Source organism: Silurus aristotelis, assembly GCF_946808225.1.
Source record: "Silurus aristotelis genome assembly, chromosome: 5".
Taxonomy (NCBI): Eukaryota; Metazoa; Chordata; class Actinopteri; order Siluriformes; family Siluridae; genus Silurus; species Silurus aristotelis.
In genome coordinates, this window is record NC_139578.1 from 25506242 (window position 1) to 25525137 (window position 18896).

The 18896-nt window shown below is 37.1% G+C and overlaps 2 protein-coding genes across 3 annotated transcripts in view; both read right to left on the reverse strand.

The window, feature by feature from the left end:
- Positions 1–411: 411 nt before the first annotated feature.
- ccs (copper chaperone for superoxide dismutase) lies at positions 412–9824 on the reverse strand. Its single transcript, XM_083540902.1, has 8 exons — positions 9733–9824; positions 6727–6799; positions 5554–5691; positions 5173–5347; positions 4019–4079; positions 3689–3766; positions 3393–3496; positions 412–1989 (listed from the first exon to the last, which is right to left on the reverse strand). Exons 1-8 carry the CDS (start codon positions 9754–9756, stop codon positions 1833–1835), a joined length of 810 nt encoding a protein of 269 aa, XP_083397028.1. The 5' UTR covers positions 9757–9824; the 3' UTR covers positions 412–1832.
- A 2362-nt stretch (positions 9825–12186) lies between these two features.
- prkd4 (protein kinase D4) overlaps positions 12187–18896 on the reverse strand; it is a 28984-nt gene continuing 22274 nt past the window's right edge. Inside the window, exons 11-20 of one of the 2 annotated variants that reach the window (XR_014533834.1) lie at positions 18670–18883; positions 17056–17084; positions 16895–16967; positions 16260–16366; positions 16008–16169; positions 14716–14814; positions 14132–14399; positions 13953–14038; positions 12962–13444; positions 12187–12922 (exon numbers count right to left, since the gene is read on the reverse strand). Coding sequence is in view for 1 of the 2 variants with exons in the window: in XM_083542708.1 (XP_083398834.1) it covers positions 13292–13444; positions 13953–14038; positions 14132–14399; positions 14716–14814; positions 16008–16169; positions 16260–16366; positions 16895–16967; positions 17056–17084; positions 18670–18883 (1191 nt within the window). In the remaining variant the exon portion in view is untranslated. Of the gene's footprint in view, positions 13445–13952; positions 14039–14131; positions 14400–14715; positions 14815–16007; positions 16170–16259; positions 16367–16894; positions 16968–17055; positions 17085–18669; positions 18884–18896 lie in introns of both variants that reach the window. The other variant, XM_083542708.1, reaches the window with a different exon arrangement.

Consider the following 18896-nt stretch of genomic DNA (forward strand, 5'->3'; position numbering starts at 1 on the left):
TAACATCTGATAGAAATTGTAGAAGTGTGTGTGTGTGTGTGAGAGAGAGAGATACTGATTCACTACACTTAAGTGCAAACTAATCTACAACTAACTGCTTTATCCTGATCAGTTGATCCGAGAAACGCCGTGTTTGTGTGTGTGTGTGTGTGTGTGTGTGTGTGAGAAAGAGGTCTGAAGTGGGAATACACCCTTCACAAGACACCAGTCCACCTTAGACCACCATGTACACACTCTTTCTCTCTCTCTCTCTCTCTCACACACACACACACACACACACTGATCGAACAGCTCGTTCTGAGTATGCTTTTGGAAGCGTAGGCGAAACCAGATAACCAAGAAATAGGATATCCCCCCCCGCCCCCCAAACACACACACACACACACACACACACAAACATTTATTTATTTTTTTATTTTTTTATATAAAAAAAAATTTAATCCCAATAAATTTTACATTCCAATTACATTTAAACAATCATTAGAAATGCATAAATCTTGCAAGTTCAACTTTAATAAACCTCAAAACCTTCTGGTACAAATCTGATGAATGAGTTAATTAATGATTAATGAATTCACAACATATTTTTCAGTCGAACTTCAGTGTCTAAGGACACAAAAATCTAAATTATAAATAAAACCTTAATTATAAACACTCTCAGGAAACTAACAATAATATTATTAACAAACAATTATGAGATTTAGAATGGATTATTTTAATAGAGAGTCTTTCAATTGGTTTTCAGGTTGACGTCAGTCGTGAAATAAAATCCAGTGGTGGAAATTAGGCTATAAATTAGACTATAAATTCCCATCCATCATCCACCTCTCCCTCATCTACCCCTCTTCAAGGGTAAAGTCTATCTGAGACATCCAGCTTTTCAAACTGTTATTTATACTACACACAGAAGAAAGTGCTATCTGCCCTCTTCCACATACATTAACTCACAGCTGCCTGTCATTGGATAGTGTCACTGTGATTAACAGCAGACAAAGGGTTTCCCCCTCCTACACAGAGAGCACATGCTTTCTAGGAAAATTATGTTGCTTGAATTGAATCTATTGACAAAAGTGCAAACTTTTTTCTTTTTTTGAACCTCATTCATTAACATATCACAAAAAACAGAGCGTAAATTTGATTATTACGTGTGAAACAAACCAAACATTTTGACTTATTTGCCTAAATCTGGAAAAGAACAGATTGTTTAAAACTGGAAGAGCAGAAATTGATTGATCAGAAAGGATTTATTTTTTCTATAATTCATATTATATGGAATCCATATAATATGAATTATATTATATGGAATCCATAAAAAGTATGAAAAACAGTAAGATGCTTTGGATCAACTGAGATAAAACTCAATAAGTAAAATCTTCTCTGATCTCCTTCTATTGCAAGTTTTAGATCCTGGAGTTGGTGTCATATATATTAAATATTTATCGTTTAATGAATTCAACAACTGCGTTTCGACTCTCATAAGTGTGTTCTAAATAAAGGGAAAACACAGGTCTTTGGGGAACTATGCTACGAATTGGTAAATACAGCCGAACTGAAAGCAGCTGGGGTTTTTCCTCCTTAAAGCTGTAAGAAGGCTTTGTATTTAACTGGTCAGACATCAGTGACTCATAACTGCAGGAACAAAAGTAGCTGTTTTCTACCTTTACACTTACCACAGTCATTTTACATGTATTTGAATATGAGGCACAATGAGAGCAAAGTGAAACTAGAAATGACTAACTAGTAACCAGTTATCTCTTTGGTCTTAGAGTCTCTTCTCCTTTAAGTGCTAATCTGTCAATCATTCATCATTGGTACAATGAGTGGTCACGTGGTCATAAACTGGCCGAAGGAGTGTCTGGGACTTTTTTGCGTCCTTTGCCTGCTATTTGGCGATCTCTCTCCTCCCATAGAGTGACTCCATCACAGGCACAGATCTGTTTGGGGTTCTGAAAGAGTCCGGCAGAGCGAGCAATTATGCCACATGCCAGCCTGGGATACAGGGAGAGAAAGAGAAAAAAAAAAGGAGAGAAAGGACGGAATCAAGAATCAACAGGATGTACATGGTGACAATAGAAAAAGAAAAAAAAACATGTCCTATTTATGTTCTGTCGTTTTCCCAGTGAATATTACTGACAGTAAACAGTAATAAACGTGTATACATGCTGTATATAGATTTGCATTTTTATCTGCACTTTGCACAATTGCTATTATTTGCACATGTCTATACGTCTGTCTGTTTTTCTGTCTTCGGTGCATTCCAAAAGTATTCGCACCCCTTCACTTCACTTTAAAAATAGACAAATAGGTTTTAAAATGATATTCTAATTTTGTTTTAATTAGTCAAATTGTATGTTTTCCTATTTATATGTTTCCAATTTTATTAAAAAAAAGGAAACAGTAGCTACATTTGACTCTATCCAAGATATACAGTGCATTCGCAAAGTATTCAAACCCTTATCAAAAAATTTCTGGAAATTCTTTATCAATACAAAAACTAAAATATCACATGTACAAAAGTATTCAGACCCTTTACTCAGAACTTGAAGCACCATTAGCAGGAATTACAGTTTCGAGTATTTTTGGGTATGCAGCTTTGCACATTTGGATTAGTGATTTTCTGCCATTCTTAATGGTAAATCCTCTCATGCTGGGTCAGATTCAATGGAGACCATCAGTGGCCACAATTAGGTCTCTCCAGAGATGTTCAATCGGGTTTATTTCAGGGATCTGGCCCAGCCATTTAAGAACATCCATATTCGCCTGTCTGTGTGTTTACGGTTGTTGTCATGTTCAAATCAAATCAAATCAAATTTTATTCATCACATACACATACATACAGGGTACGACATGTAGTGAAATGTTTTTATACGATGGTCCGGCATGAGGGAATAGGATGGGGGAAAGAAAAGGAGGCAGATAAATAAGTATAAGGTATAAGAAAAACTATTAAAATAAAATAAAATAAATAAATAAAATAAAATAAAAGAATATAACTACTTAAATAAAAGTATAAAATAAACAAAAAAAGAGAAAACATAGCCGGAGCAGTCGTGACGGCAGCCGACCTCACCGGCGCCATCTTGGAAGGTGAACCTTCAACCCAGACTGTAGTCCTGAGTGTTGTGCAACTGGTTTTTATTGAGGACATCTTTATATTTTGCTCCATTCAGCTGTCCCTCAAACTTTACAAGTTGCCAGGTCCCCGCTACAAAAAACACTGCCACAGCATGATGCTTCCCCCATCATGCTTCACTTTTGGGATGGTGCCTGGTTTGCTTGAATGGGGTGAAGTGAAAGGGGTCTGAATACACTCTAAATGCATTGTATTATCTTGCTGAGTGTAGAAATTGAGAAATGATTGAGAACTGTGCTCTAAAAATGTGTCTCATCACCTCTCTCCTGAGTTTCCTGTTAGTTTAGACAGAGGGTGATTTCCTCTTCCCAGATCATCTTCTCCTGAATCCACCACCAGTGATCGCCCGATCACATCCCACACCTGTCCACAGAGACACGCCATGAGGGACAGGTCGATGAGACCGTAAGTGTAAAACGAGACTGAAATGACTGATAAAGGACACTAAGCAGGTAAGATTTAAAAGCAATACCTCAGTGACAGGCTGCAAATATTCATCATTTTAATATATTTGTACTTTTATCTATAGTTTTCTTTTGCTTGTCTGCGAGTTACCTTCAGCTGCGAATCCTCCAGCCTGAACGTGGCTCTGCCGTCTGCTCCCGCCTGCACGTTTCCTAAATCGCCAACATGCTGTACCACACAAACACCTCCATTCATTACACAGCTGCTCCTTTCCCACCCTGCAGTGCACCTCACTAATAACCTGATAGACACACGACTAGCAGTGCTGCTGAGCTCATTCAAACCATCAGAACACTCCACACAGGAGAAACGTGTTTTATGCTGAGGGACTGGCCGATTAAATTAGCATGAATATCCTGCTCTAACATGATATCGCTGCTGGCGTCTTGTTTTAAGAAGCAAGGCTAAAAGTAAACGTACCCTCTCTGGGTCCTGTGGGCCTCCATGCTGCTTTTTAAATGGGTTGTAGTGCTCACCACAACTGTGTGTAAAAAAAAGAGAGTGAGAGAGAGTAAGACATAAGTACAGATGGACAGACATGCAGAAAGAGACAGAAAGATAAGCAGGGAGAAAGAGAGAGAGAGAGAGAGAGAGAGAGAGAGAGAGAGAGAGAGAGAGAGAGAGAGAGAGAGAGAGAGAGAGAAAGAAAGAGAGAGAGAGAGAGAGAGAGAGAGTCAATTTTAATTATTAATATTTGTGAACATCGGCCGTTTATATTTTAAAACAATTTAAAACAAACTGCCTGATTTAAAAAAAATAAAAAAATAAATAAAATAAAATGAATGGAATACACTTTTTTTATGTTTTGAATAAATTGAGTAAATAAAATGTAATAAATGGATTGAATTAATTAAGTAAATTACATTTGTTAGGCCCCATTTGGGTAATTCAGATGTGTGTTTGTTACTGTTTTGTTTTTTTACATTTTCGAATTAATTTTTAAAGATATGTTGTACTTAACTGTTGTACTTATTTCGGCATACTTTAACAAATTTAACTTTGTCTGCATTTAAATAACACAAGATATTTGTATTTATTTTTCAATTTATTTATTCATAAATAAATTCATTCCTTCCATCATTCATTCATTCATTCATTCATTCACTCCCTCGATTTTTCAGGAATTTTCAGGAATTTCTCCTTTTAAGGGCAAAAAGAATGCAAATGAAAATTCGATACTTTCTTAATAAAAGCAATGAACGGAATTAGAATCAGAATCGTTTATTCATTTAATTGTTTGGTTGCAGTTGCTCACAATAAAAGAAGTAATCAATTCTTTGCAAAAAATCTTTTCAAAATGGACATGTGCATTTCTCACATGCGCAGTAAAAATCCTGTTTCCAAACCTGTGGTCCGGCACTTATCATGTTCGTGAGGAAACTCGGATTTTAATTGTTGTAAATGTTCCGCACGTAAAACGAGGGTTGCATTCGGTACACATGTGCACCGTACAGAAAGCCCTGTACCAGAACGGTTCAGTATGAATATGTGTACCGTTACACCCTAAATATATCACACCGCTTCTCACATTCCCTTTCTTATCTGTAAGGTGAAAGTGACAGAGGTCACCGTACCTCATGCAGTCCTGTGAGAGGTCTCCAAGTTTATGCACGTGAAGGCCGTGAGGACCGGGTTCCAAGCCGTCGATCGTGCCATCAATCAAACAGCGATCCTCAGAGAGCTGCAGGAACCGGACCACGCCCTGCACCGGCCCCGCCCCACTCAGCATAGCCACAGCTGCGCCCAGATCTGTAACACACACACGCAAATAAAAAACAGATTAGGATTCAACCAACATAACTGACAATCTTAATTTTGTCAGGATTTAGCAAGAACTTGATCATCCACTACTTTGCATAATTAGTGACATTTAGAAAAGATCTCTATCAGCTCTGATCTTTTAGCTGTGCTGTGAGCTAGGGCTTGTAATTAAAAAGAGGAGACAAGAGCCGAACCTGGTTCAGATCCCCCGATGCCCTTAAGTACAGCTCTCCTGCCTGTGCTCTCAATCAGAGCCTGGACCTCTTGAGTAGAAAGTGTCGTCTCAACCAAAACATCCTTTCGAGCCAAATCCACCTGCACCGACTGCACACCTGCAATACATACACACCTTATATATTCACTCAAACTGAGCAGGAACACTTTTTTGAACATTGGTCAGGAAATGAGACTCTAGTGTTTGAAGCTTATCAATACTAAATGAAAAAACATGTAACATTTTGTTCCTGTTTGTTCCTGGATAATTTTTTTTAAATAGCTTTTATCCCCAGGAGTTTACCCAAACTACTCATCATACGGTTCTATGTTTACAGTAAAAGACCTAAATGGTTAAAATTATAAATATATACTGCTGATCTCCTGAATAAGAAAAGTCTTTGTCACATACTTTGGTCGGATAAGAGAGCTGCTGCTGGGTCTTTATTGAAGGTTTTGGATTTTAGTGATACCGAAAACTAGGTTGGATCGTACTTTCTGATAACCGATTAATCAACCAATTATTCAACCGATGCCTCCTGGATAAAAGTGCAAAATAGTACTGCACTTAATTACACAAAAAAACAGTACTGAATCATGAGAATGTGCTAAAGGAAATTAATATATATAAATAATTAAATAAATATAGCGCTCTCCATGCAGTACACAGTCTCACGTATAAAAACAAACAGCATGTAGTGTCAGTGATTTGCCTCTAGATGCCGCTCTTGTAATGACCGTCTCAAACACTCCAGCAACAGACAAGACCTGGAAAAACTATCAGTATGGATGTTGCTGATAGCAAATAGTTCCCGCAATCTACTATCGGTGCCCATTAATCTTTAAAACCGATTAATCGGTCGACCTCTAGCCATTAGAAGTCTTCCAAAGACTGCTAGACATTTAGCTGTTCGGACTTCGGGTGAAAGTTCATTCCATCACCTAGAGATGCCAGAACAGAGAAGAATCAGGATGCATGTCTTTCTTGTACCCTATAAGATGGTAGGACCATTCAAGCAAAGTCTGAAGCTGAGAGAGAGCATCCCCTCTACTTTCTACACTTTCTGTGCAGCCCTGTATTATATTCTATTTAACCAAATGAGACTGTACATTCAGACTGAAATGCAGACTGAAATGAGAACATCGCTACTCACCAGGCTTTTCCTCAAGCACACCTTTAACAGCCCTCACGCAGCTCTCACAGGTCATCTGCACCGCAAACTCCAACTACGGACAGGCAGGAAATCAGAAATTCATCTATTAATAAGCCAGTCACTTGCATAAGTATGTACACCCCATGCATTCCAACGCATTTTGTGGTCCTACCAAATGGAAACTTAAGGCAGGTTGAAAGAAGGAAAATCAACACTCAGTGCTTTTGTTAGAAAATACAGATCTATTCAAACATGCGGTACAATTCATCTTCATCATACAAAAGAAGTCTTTCCAAAATTGCCCTGATGAATAGTGTTGTCTCATGACACAACCCTAGTGCTATCAGAAGTCACCTCCAGAGCTCAGAAGTTAAGTCATAGAACTCTGGATTAGAAGGTCATAAGTTCAAATCCCAAGAACCACTAAGCTGCCACTGCTGGGCCCTTGAGCAAGACCCTTAACCCATAACTGCTCAGTTGTAAGTCACTCTGTATAAGGACGTCTGCTAAAGGCCATAAATATAAATAAGTTATTCAGCATCATGAAGAACAATAAGCTGTCTCAAATAAAACAAAAGACCTTCCACCAGATGTTAGACAGAGGTTTTTATGTTGCTGTTGTGTTACTACTAAGTTGACATCTGTCCTACCGTCATTTTACTATTCATTCACCATCCCAGGTGAACACACACAACTGAAGTGGTACACAAATGGAACCTTAATAATACCTTGATCGATTTATCAATTCCTTTCATCCTGGTGTTTTTTCTGAATGAGCGAGTTTCATATTTAACATGAACAGGAACTATTTCCTCTTCCGTTCATACAAACAAGTACACGATCGATCGGTACGCAAAGGTTTGTGGACACCCCAGTCTAAGATTCATTGTGCTTTCTGAACAACGTCCCTTTGCTACTAGAATAACCTCCACTCTTCTGGGGAGATGTTCCACTAGATTTTAGAATGTGATTTTGGAGATTAGTGGACATTTGTGCTATTTTAGCTACAGGGGTGTTAGTAAAGTCAGGTAGTGATGTAGGTGAGGTGAGGAGGCCTGGGGTGCAGTCAGCGTTCACATTCATCCCAAAGGTGTTCAATAGATTTTGTAGCAGCAACCTATGGAAAGCATATCTTCCTGTTAGCTGGCTTTGTGCACAGGGGCGCATATATATATATATTGATTTTGAACATTTATGACTGTTATAGCACCACCATAAAATGTTGCATGCTTGTTAAGAATAATCTGTATCTATTATATGATTTCATGATCTAGTGTTTGTGTAAATATATGCACACTTTCAGGTAAAAAATTGTGTTTTTGAAGCCTTTTTAACTGTTATAGCACCTAATCTAATATAGCCTAATATAGCATCTGATCTCCATGAAACTTTGCATGCTTGTTAAGTATTATACTCTCACTGAGTTTTGAAAAGTGTTTTTGTTTAGGATTTATATTTTTGGGGTATATTTGGCCACACCCCTTATTAAATTACAATTCAAAAATCTTTTTATAAGTCTCAATCCAGAGTTCAGAGATTTGTGTAGCAGTGGTTTGATCGAGACTAAACAAAAAAACCTAAGAAGTTTGCAAAAGGTTTTTTTTTAACACTATTGCGAATAATGAATGAATAATTTGATTGACAGCAGTGATCCTGGAGGCAAAGTTGCTCAGTATGAAGTGATCTATCAAATGATATGAACATTAAGTGTAGGTTTGAAAAAAATCATGCAACATAAAATCATTTATACACTTAATAAGCTGATATTGTACCCAAGTGGCTGAATTCTTTAAAAATTCTTACAGTCCTTTAGGGCACCGAGTCAAACGTGCCCACCATGTTTAGTTCTGATCAACCTTCGTTAACCTTGTGGAATAGATGCTCCAAACTTATTGGCTGATGGTAACCATGTTTTCTTTAGATATGCAAATTTCCTCATAGTCTCTTGTGGCACATTGGACAGGGACACTGAATGGCAATTTTCAGGTCGATTGGACTAACGGTTGCGTAGTTATAGCCGTTTTTGTTTTGTTCCCTCTTATATCGCCACCAAGTGGTCAAGATCCGCGTTGATTATTTAAGTTTAGCCATTTTACTGAAAGTGGCAATGCATATTTGTAACGTTTTTGCAAAAGTGGGGCGAGTTCTTTCTTTTTTATATATATATATTATTTATAATCACGGTCCAGGGAATATTTCTGCACTGATTTGGTTCCGATGGTTCAAAAAAACTTAGGACTAGTTCGCAAAAGTAGGTTTTGGACATCCATAACAATTTTTTCTTCGTTTTGTAAAAATGTTAGTTTTTTTACTGTAGCGCCCCCTATAGGCAATTGAGTTAATACTTTGTCACCCTCCCCTCAAATTGATCTCTATGCCTTACAGTCTGGTCTGCACGATCAGTTTTAGGGCGGAATAACAACAACAACAACAACAACAACAACAACAACAACAATAATAATAATAATAATAATAATAATAATACTAACCCCAACAATAACAACAGGGTTTCAACACTACGTGATTGAACCCCTAATTAAAAGGACTTGGTATCTCCCATCCGTACTCTATATGAGAGAGTAACAAATAACCGAACGAAACCCCTACAGGCCATGTAGTGTACTACAGGCTGTAGAAAATCCTTCATTACCTCCCTATGTAGTGAACACGTGTAGGGAGGACAGTGTTATTTAGGATCGAGCCTTGAAGGAGCACTAGTTCTAGTAAAATCCTCACAGAATCCACAGGAAACACAAACACTAAGGCTTAGTGCAAAATGTAGTCTGGGATATTTATGGCATAACATATAATCATTAAAGTGTATAGATGAATAAATAATAAATTATCAGGACGAGATGATCAGTAAATATTTTATATTCGATATATTATTTGTCGGTGTATTATTATTATTATTATTATTATTATTATTATTATTATTATTATTATTATTATTATTATTATTAACAGCACTTTATAATTAATGTGCACACAGAGAAAAACACTCACTTTTGCAGCTCGATTAGTTTCCATTTCTACTCACTCTCTCATACACACACATACAACTGAGTCCAAACACACGCACTTCCGCTTCCGCTGTTGTTGCACACAATTAAAAGTCCATCTGAACATATAAAGGAGGAAAGAACAAAGCTGGATCTCTCTCTCTCTCTCTCTCTCTCTCTCTCTCTCTCTCTCTCTCTCTCTCTCTCTCTCTCTCTCTCTCTCTCTCTCTCTCTCTCTGTGTGTGTGTGTGTGTATATATTAAATTTTTTTTAATTTTTAATTTTTTTCTTAAATCACGTTTCCTCACAGTCACGCCACAAAAATGGTTTACATTTCACATTAGGGGTGTCACGGTACACAAAATTCAAGGTTCTGTACATACACCGGAAGAAATATAAAACATGAAATTTCTTCTTATTTTTTTATTAAAGCAGTTTGTTATTAACTTTTGTGTTCATCAACAGTTTTCTTTTTTTCACCCTGCTTGGGTAAATTATATATATATATATATATATATATATATATATATATATATATATATATATATATATATATATATATATATATATATATATACAAGTAACGTGCGTTACGTAATATTACTTTTCTGGAGTAACGAGTAAAGTAGCGCGTTACTTTATAAATTTACACATTAATATCTGAGTTACTTTTTGAAAAAAGTAATGCGAGTTACTTTTCAGTTAAATTATTTTGCATAAAAAAAGAAATACTGAATTAAAATGAACGTAGTCACGTAGAATCGCGCATTTGAGCAGCGGGAACAGAAGCTGGTCAGAAGCGGAGATGGCAAACCAGAGCATTACATTACTGTGATGGAAGTGTTCTTATTATTTTGAAATAGTGGAGGAAAAGGAGAAAGGAATACTGGTTAAGTGTAGATTATGTGTTGGTGAAAAGCTCTTGTCAACTGCAAAAAATACCACTTAAAAAAAAAAAAAAAAACCATCTGCATGCAAAGCACAGCACTACAGATGTGTGTGTGTATAATGTTGAATATATGCAAGAAATGTATTTTGCTCTAATATAACTTATTTCTTAATGGCAATTACCTATATTACACCTTTTACACCTGTAAGGCGTGAAAGAGATACAAGTAATGCAAAAGTAACGCAAAAGTAATATAACGCATTACTTTCCATAAAAAGAAACTAAGTAACGTAATTAGTTACTTTTTGGGGAGTAACTCAATATTGTAATGCATTACTTTTAAAAGTAACGTTGCCCAACACTGTGTATATATATATATATATATATATATATATATATATATATATATATATATATATATATATATATATATATATATATGTACACTAAAGAATCCATAGCGCTAGTGTTAGCCGCAAGCTTTCTGGTTAGCGGGTAAAGATAGCAAAATCGATTCTTTAGTGTTTTCATGCATGTGCAAAACAAATCTTATTTCCGGTACAGAGTGTGTAGCCACAGTGACACTGCGCTACCGATAGTTTCTGTTTTACACTCCTGACAGTGTTGTGTACGTTGTGTTTGTATTTATGGTAAGTTTAATAATAGTTGCGTTTGACACTTAATATCTTAATATATAAAATAAAAATCCTGAGGAAACTCAGATTGTAGCTACGTTTCACACGTACAAAGGACTGCATTCTATACACGTGTACCGAACCAAAAGCCCTGTTTTTTATATATATAATTCAATTTAATTCATTTTTTTTTATTTGTATAGCACTTTTAACAATCTCAAAGCAGCTTTACACAGGTAAATTGGTGATAAAAATGAATAAGATGTTCTTTATAAGTCTAGGTTTGTCCCTGATGAGCAAGCCGATGGCGACTGTGGCAAGGAAAAACTCCCCGAGATGTCATAAGGAAGAAACCTTGAGAAGAACCAGACTCATTAGGGAACCAGTCCTCATCTGGGTTGCATCGAATGTCCATTTATTGCAGATTAAAGATGTTGTGGGGTACAGTGATGGTGATCAGAAGCAAACTGTAGTCCTGAGTCAGTGTAGCAGACTGTTGACATTAATGACAGTCCAAATCCATCCTCAAAGCTTCTGTTCTTACTCCCGAATTTCATGGAACCACCCAAGGCACTGATGAGAAACATCTCCAGCTGTCCTCCAATATATATATATATATATATATATATATATATATATATATATATATATATATATATATATATATATATATATATATATATTTAAATCACATGTACATAAGTATTCAGACCCTTTACTCAGGACTTAGTTGAAGCACCTTTGGTAACAATTACAAAGAATTACAATTATTTAAACGTAACATTTGTATAAATAATTTTTCAGTTTAAATAGCTGAATTATTTTATATTTCTTTATACTCAAGCAATTAATAAATACAAATATTTTCTTAATAGTTTTTCATCTTTGTTTAATCATTTGCAACAACTGTGGGATTAATACATACAAAGAGATGTTCATTCTATTTGTGTATTTTATTCAAAAGTTATTACACATAAAAGGTGATAAGTCACATACAATGTGGATTGACTTTATAGCCTACATTTGCTGTTCTGTCAACTCCAGTGGTTTTAAAGGTTATTTAAGAGCATGTTAACAAAGTAGACATTTCATCTCAAAATAACATTAAATGATACCAGATCCGACCTACTGTGCAAATTACTCACAACCCGATTCTGGTTTGCCAGATGTTTATTAATGAGGAAGATGCATGAGATCCGATTATAGTCACATTTTATGTCTTTAGAATAAGTCCATTGTACCAGTTGCATTTAGCAGCTATAAGCAGTTCTTCCTTCACCAGCCTCTGTTTTTCTCTTTCTTTAAGTTAACAAGACAAACAAACAAACAATGTAAATACAGCATGTCACATGTTACAGTGAAATCAGAATGTGTGAATTCCTCTGTCCTGAAGACGTTCAACGTTTTCCACATTGGAGACACAAACATCGTTGGAAATTTGTAATTTGTCCAGAATGTCTTTGCATTACAACAGGTTTCACTGGAACTAAAAGGAACCTGAACAATGTTGCAGCCTGACAAAACCTGACATAACTGTCCTCAAAATGAGCTCCATGAACTCTGTGGTTGAAGGTGGAAGTGGAAGATTTCGAGTTTCCTGTATAGATTATCTGATGCTCCTGCAAAGTCATGCCTCAAAATCTCGAGTCCGAGTTTCCTTCACAGATTAACTGATGCGCATCAAAATCTCGAGTCTGGGTTTCCTGTACAGATTATATGATGCTCCTGCAAAGTCATCAATCAAAATCTAGTGGAAAGCTTTCCCAGAAGAGTGGAGATTCTTACAAGAGCGAAAGGGGGAAGAAATGTGGACTGAGATGTTCCACAAACACGAATGACTGAAGGTGAGATGTCCACAAACCTTCGGTCATATAATGGTACACGTACAGCATGTGTGTGTTTGTGTCAAAGGAGTCAGTGTGTATAAAATGTACTTCAGGTCAGGGCACTAGAGTCTGTACATTGTGTGTGTGTGTGTGTGTGTGTGTGTGTGTGTGTGTGTGTGTGTGTGTGTGTGTGTGTGTGTGTGTGTGTGTGTGTTAGAGTCCCTGTTCTGTCTGTAGATTAGAAGGGAGGCTGAGGCCTTTCTCCTGAGCGTGACATCTCCAGCGTTCATCATCCGACTCGTGAGTGAGGTAGCGCCGACCCAGATGCTGCTCAAACTGACGCAGGTCACACCACAGCTGGAAGTTCTGCACGTGCGCACACACACACACACACACACACACACACACACACACACACACACACACACACACACACACACACATCATCATCATCACATTTACAAACTAAAACGTGGGGAAAATCAGTCATAGTGGTTATCTGAACGAACACACACACACACACACACACACACACACACACACACACACACACACACACACACACACACACACACACTGAATCGCGTGCAGATCTGAAATACTTTCAGCTATTTAGTTTTATTTTCTTGGCAGATTTTAGGAAATTAAATGATTCTCCACAAGGGTGCGCTGCTGTGCAATTATGAATCCTGGCGATGAAGTTCTATAAGTGTTGAGGAAGTTATTAGTTACTCTGATATACTCTTAAATACAGGATGTAATAGGTTTGAGACTGAACATGAGCTGATTTATAGATTTTCAGGACTGACTATGATCAGCCATCTGTTACTCCCTTCATATCACAGAAACCAGGATTAATAGAGAGTGATTTTACCTGGAGCCAGGGATGTCCCATGGCTTTCCCCACGCTGAACCTGCGCCGCACCACCACCTGCAGCAGGTTGTTAATCAGATTAACCGCTGTGTGAAAAAAAAAAAAAAAAGTCCAGAATGAATTTCACTTTTCAGTTTTGATTCATCCATAGATGTTTGTTCACGTGTAGGGTCACTGACCCTCGAGAGAAATGAGCGCCCATAGGTGACGAGGGTACATGAAAGCGGCGTTAGTGATCTGCTGGTGAATGTCTTCGTCCTCATTGAAGGGAAATGTGCCGCTCAGGCTGACGTACAGAATCACTCCAACAGCCCACATGTCCAGGGAGCGGTTATAGCCGTCGCTGCTGATCACCTCGGGGGCCAGGTACGCGGGTGTGCCCACCACCGAGCGCCGAAAAGACTTTTCACCAATGATCCGGGCAAAACCAAAGTCACAAAGTTTTACCTAAAACACAGATGCGGACACTTGATGTGGATGTAACACACACACACACTCACATACACACATACATATATATATATATATATATATATATATATATATATATATATATATATATATATATATATATATATATATATATATATATATTTATTTTACTGTATATAATACCAATTATACTGTATAATTATCCAATATCCTACTGTATAGCATGATAAAAAAGTGAAACATCTGTACATTTCAGCACAAGACAATCAGATGTCTTGTTCTGATGACAGCACATGTTCATGTAAATTCGAGTGAGAATCAGGAAGCGCACCTGAGGGAAAGCATCGGGTGAGGAGAGCAGCACATTCTCAGGTTTAAGGTCACAGTGAGCGATGTGCCTCATGTGCAGGTAGCGCAGAGCCTCCAAAATCTACACAAACAAAAAGACACACAGATATCAACTAATGGCATCACCATCATCATCAAAACATACAGGTAATAAAATGCATGGAGGTTTGCAGTATGATAATATAGAAAAATCCTATAATTTAGTACAGTTATACTGTATATACTGTACAACCCCAATTCCAAATAAGTTGGGACAGGGCCATGTTTACTACTGTGTTTACCACTGGGGCACTGTTCAAAGTGTAAATAAAAACATTGTAAATCTCTGAAATCCATATTCTAGTAAATAAATAAAAAAAACATAAAATGTTTAACCTGAGAATATTTACCATCTTAAGGAAAAAACAAAGTAATTTTGAATTTGATGGCTGCAACAGGTCTCAAAAAGGTTAGGACAGAGCCATGTTTACAACTGTGTAGCATCACGTCTTCTGTCCCTATACATCTGGGAACTAAGGAGAGGAGTTGCTGGAATTTTGAGGCAGGAATGTTGTCCCATTCTTGTCTGACACAGTTTGTAGCTGTTTAACAGTCCTGAGTCTTCTTTGTTGTATTTTTTTGTTTCATAATGCGACAAATATTTTCAGCTGGTGAAAGGTCTGGATTGCATGCAGGCCAGTTCAGCACCTGGACTCTACCACTGTGCTATTGTAAAGTCTATGCAGTTTAACATTGACTTTCTAAAAAAAAAAGAAAGGCCTTTCCAAAAAAAGCCATCGTCAGGACAGAAGCGTATGTTGTTCTAAAACCTGTATATACCTTTTAGCGATGATGGCACCTTTCCAAATGTGGAAGCTGGCCATTCCACAGGCACTAATGCACTCATTTACAATCAGTCTTTTGAACTGAGCACTGATAACAAGCCAGGTAGTCCCACTCCTCTTTAGTCTGGAGGACTAGGCGTCCATGTTTCACAAAGAGATTTTAATTAAAAATTTTGATTCATCTGTCCGTAGAACAGTTTAATTTCCACCTCTAGATCATGTTCACATATGACTACTTTGCATAATAAAACTTTATCCTGCATTTGTGGATGGCATGATGAAAATGTGTTCACAGACAATGACTACTGGAGGTACTAATGAGCCCATGCAGTGATTTTCCTTACAGAATCATTTCTGTATTAATTCTTCGTACATTTCCTCAGTTTAAACATTTGATATCTTTTTCTATTGCAAATAAAATTGCATTGATTTCCATGGTTTCCGTGGCTACCTGCATGACAAGGAAGCGTGTGATGCGTTCAGGAAGTCGCCCGTTCTCGTTGGACAAAATCATTTCCAGCATGTCGCTATGGAGCTTCTCCATGACAACGAAAGTGCGCTCAGGTGTCTCGTACATGCCTTCAAGTACAATGACTCCTGGATGGGATAGTCTCTGGACACACATACACACACACACACACGAAATATATCAACTATTTTGTCAAACCAATTTCACTAAAAACAACACATTTAGTCAACAAACCTGCAGGATGGCCACCTCGTTTTTGCTCTGTCTCTCCTGCTTGGCCGGGAAGCGTGTTTTATCGATGACCTTAATGGCCACCGGTCGACCCGTCTCTCTGTGAGTACCTGCACACAAACAACACTGTCTATGCTCAAATCCTAATGGACTAACCGTATAAACGATATGGACAAAAGTATTGGGACACCTGATTTTTTCAGATATTTGTGGTTCTTCCTCAAAGTTGGAGGCACACAATTGTAAATGGCCGTCTTTTGATTTAACGCTTAATTTTCCCTTTACTTGACCTAGGAGACCCAAACCTGTTCCAGCATGACAATACCCCTGTGCACAAAGCAAACTCCATGAAGATATGCGTTTCATGGGTTAGAGCTCTAAACCCTGTTGAATAGGTTTGGGATGAATGTGAATGCTGACTGCATTCAGGCCTCCTCACCTCACCTACAGTACCTGACTTTACTAAATCTAGTGGAACATCTTCCCGGAAGTGTGAAGGTTTTTCAAACAGCAAAATATAGACTAAATGTGCATTTATATGTTCAAAAGCACAAACCAATCTTATGCTCAGGTGTCCACTAACTTTTATCCATATAATATAGCTTATTTAAAATTTGCACTCTGAATGAACCCCTTACCTCCAAACACCACTCCAAACTGTCCTGATCCCAACACCTCATCAGAGAAAATCTGATACAGCAAACTAATATCCTGAGAAACACACACACAACGCAGTGTTATCACATGCAGTGTTAGCACAGGGTATTCCTGCAATATCTACACAAGAGTGAATACTCACCTGGATTTCTTGACTGACGGATTGATCATCTAGATAAATAAAGCAAAACGTTATTCTGTTTCTGTTCTTTCAAAAAACTAAAAGATAAAAATAAATTTTCACATTTTGGGCTTAAAAAGTGCAAATTAAAATCAATTGTTCTTAGTATGGACTTTTGATATGGTGAAATACATGTAATGATTGTTAATATTGTATACTGTAATATAAATAATGAGTGAAACACATCAATGCTATAATCAATGTCAGGATGGTGTTATACAGTGGTGTAAAGTATTTGAGTAAATGTACTTGCTACTTGAGAAAGAAATGAGCAACTTTTTCTCTCTAGTCAACTACATTTATGATTCAATAGATGTTCTTTTTGCTTTGACAATGAGCATTATTACATTTACAATTACATTTTGCACCTTTGTTGAAGATGCCATTAAGGTACAACACCCTCCTGCCTGCATCTGCTGCCTGCGAGGGACATTTGAGCAACTCAGCCTTATTTTCAGTCAAAAAAGAGCTCGAATCAATTCCAAAAGCTTTGAGAACCAGTTGTTGTTGAAGTAAAAACTAAATATTGCCCCTTGTCTGAGAGGTGCATTAAACCACACTCAGCTCTGAATATTTGTTTTTCAAAATTGATTTACTTTTAATTTATTTGTCCATCGAATACTCATGTTTCTTCTATTAGTTAACTAAAGATCCCTTTTTTGAAAGGTTGCTTTACTACTGTGTCTTTTTTTATGTTATGGGTAATGCAGTTTTGAGATTGTCACAATGATTGTGTTTTAGGAAATAAAACCTAAAATAAAACATCTGTCTCAGTGTAGAGGACTTGTGCATCTTTCAGCCTTCAACATGAGACAAATACTTAAGTACTGTTCAAAATTAGCTACTTTAAAACCTTTAATCAAGTCATATTGGAATTGGTGACTTTGAACTGGTAATGAAGAAAGTTTTGCCGTAAGGTATTTATAGTTTAAGTAAAGTATAATATAATATATAATATATAAATAATAAGGTACTTTTTTAAACCTCTGGTGTTACTGTATGTGACCCTGAATGGATAATACTATTAAGTAGAATTTTCCTCACCACAAACATTTCTCAACAATTATATTTTGCAACGATAAAGAATGTCACATGTTTCTCTATTTCTGTCTCAAGTGAGTTACTTCCTGTAATATTATACTTGGTAAACCTTTTGCTGACCCTTGCCACTGACATAAACCCTGACTCTAATAGAAAATTGCACCATGTTTAAAAATAAACCAAAACACTTTTTTTGTGGTAAACAACAACGTTTTGGTTCATGTCAAAAAAGTTACTACTACAGAAACAACAGGGTAACAGGATGAGTGTATTCCTATACAGCTTTGATATGAATTCTGGATTGAGCTACTGGCACAGCTGCATATATAAATATATTTATTTATTTCTGAGTTTACTTGTTTGCTATATTAGAAATAAGTTTGTCTCAGCTGCTTAAAATTTAAAGATGTGTATGTTGCTTTTTGTCTAGGATTCCATTAGAGCATAATAATACCACTGGATATAGAAACATCTGGATTAAAAGTTGAATGAATGAATTGACATAAATGATCTGTGTGCGAGAAAGATAGAAACCTGGAGGTCTCGACGTGTCAATGCAGACACTCTGTAAAGGCATGAGCGCAAGTCTGATGGCCGACTCCCAGGCGGCTCCTTCTGTGTTTGCAAACACGCAGTAGACCACAGAACTGGTCAGGAGCTCAAAAGAGTGTCCAGTGTCATCCGGCTGCACAGGAACGCTTAGCTGAGACGAGCCTTGAACATTCAGCACTTCGGACAAAGGCAGCTCCTGTACGGCAAAC

Coding starts and splice junctions, on each gene's coding strand:
- ccs (XM_083540902.1), bottom strand. CDS start 9,756: ATGGAAACTAATCGAGCTGCAAAA. Junction 6,800..9,732: donor AAACTAATCGAGCTGCAAAA/GTGAGTGTTTTT, acceptor GCCTGTCCGTAG/TTGGAGTTTGCGGTGCAGAT. Junction 4,080..5,172: donor CTCTCACAGGACTGCATGAG/GTACGGTGACCT, acceptor TTTTACACACAG/TTGTGGTGAGCACTACAACC.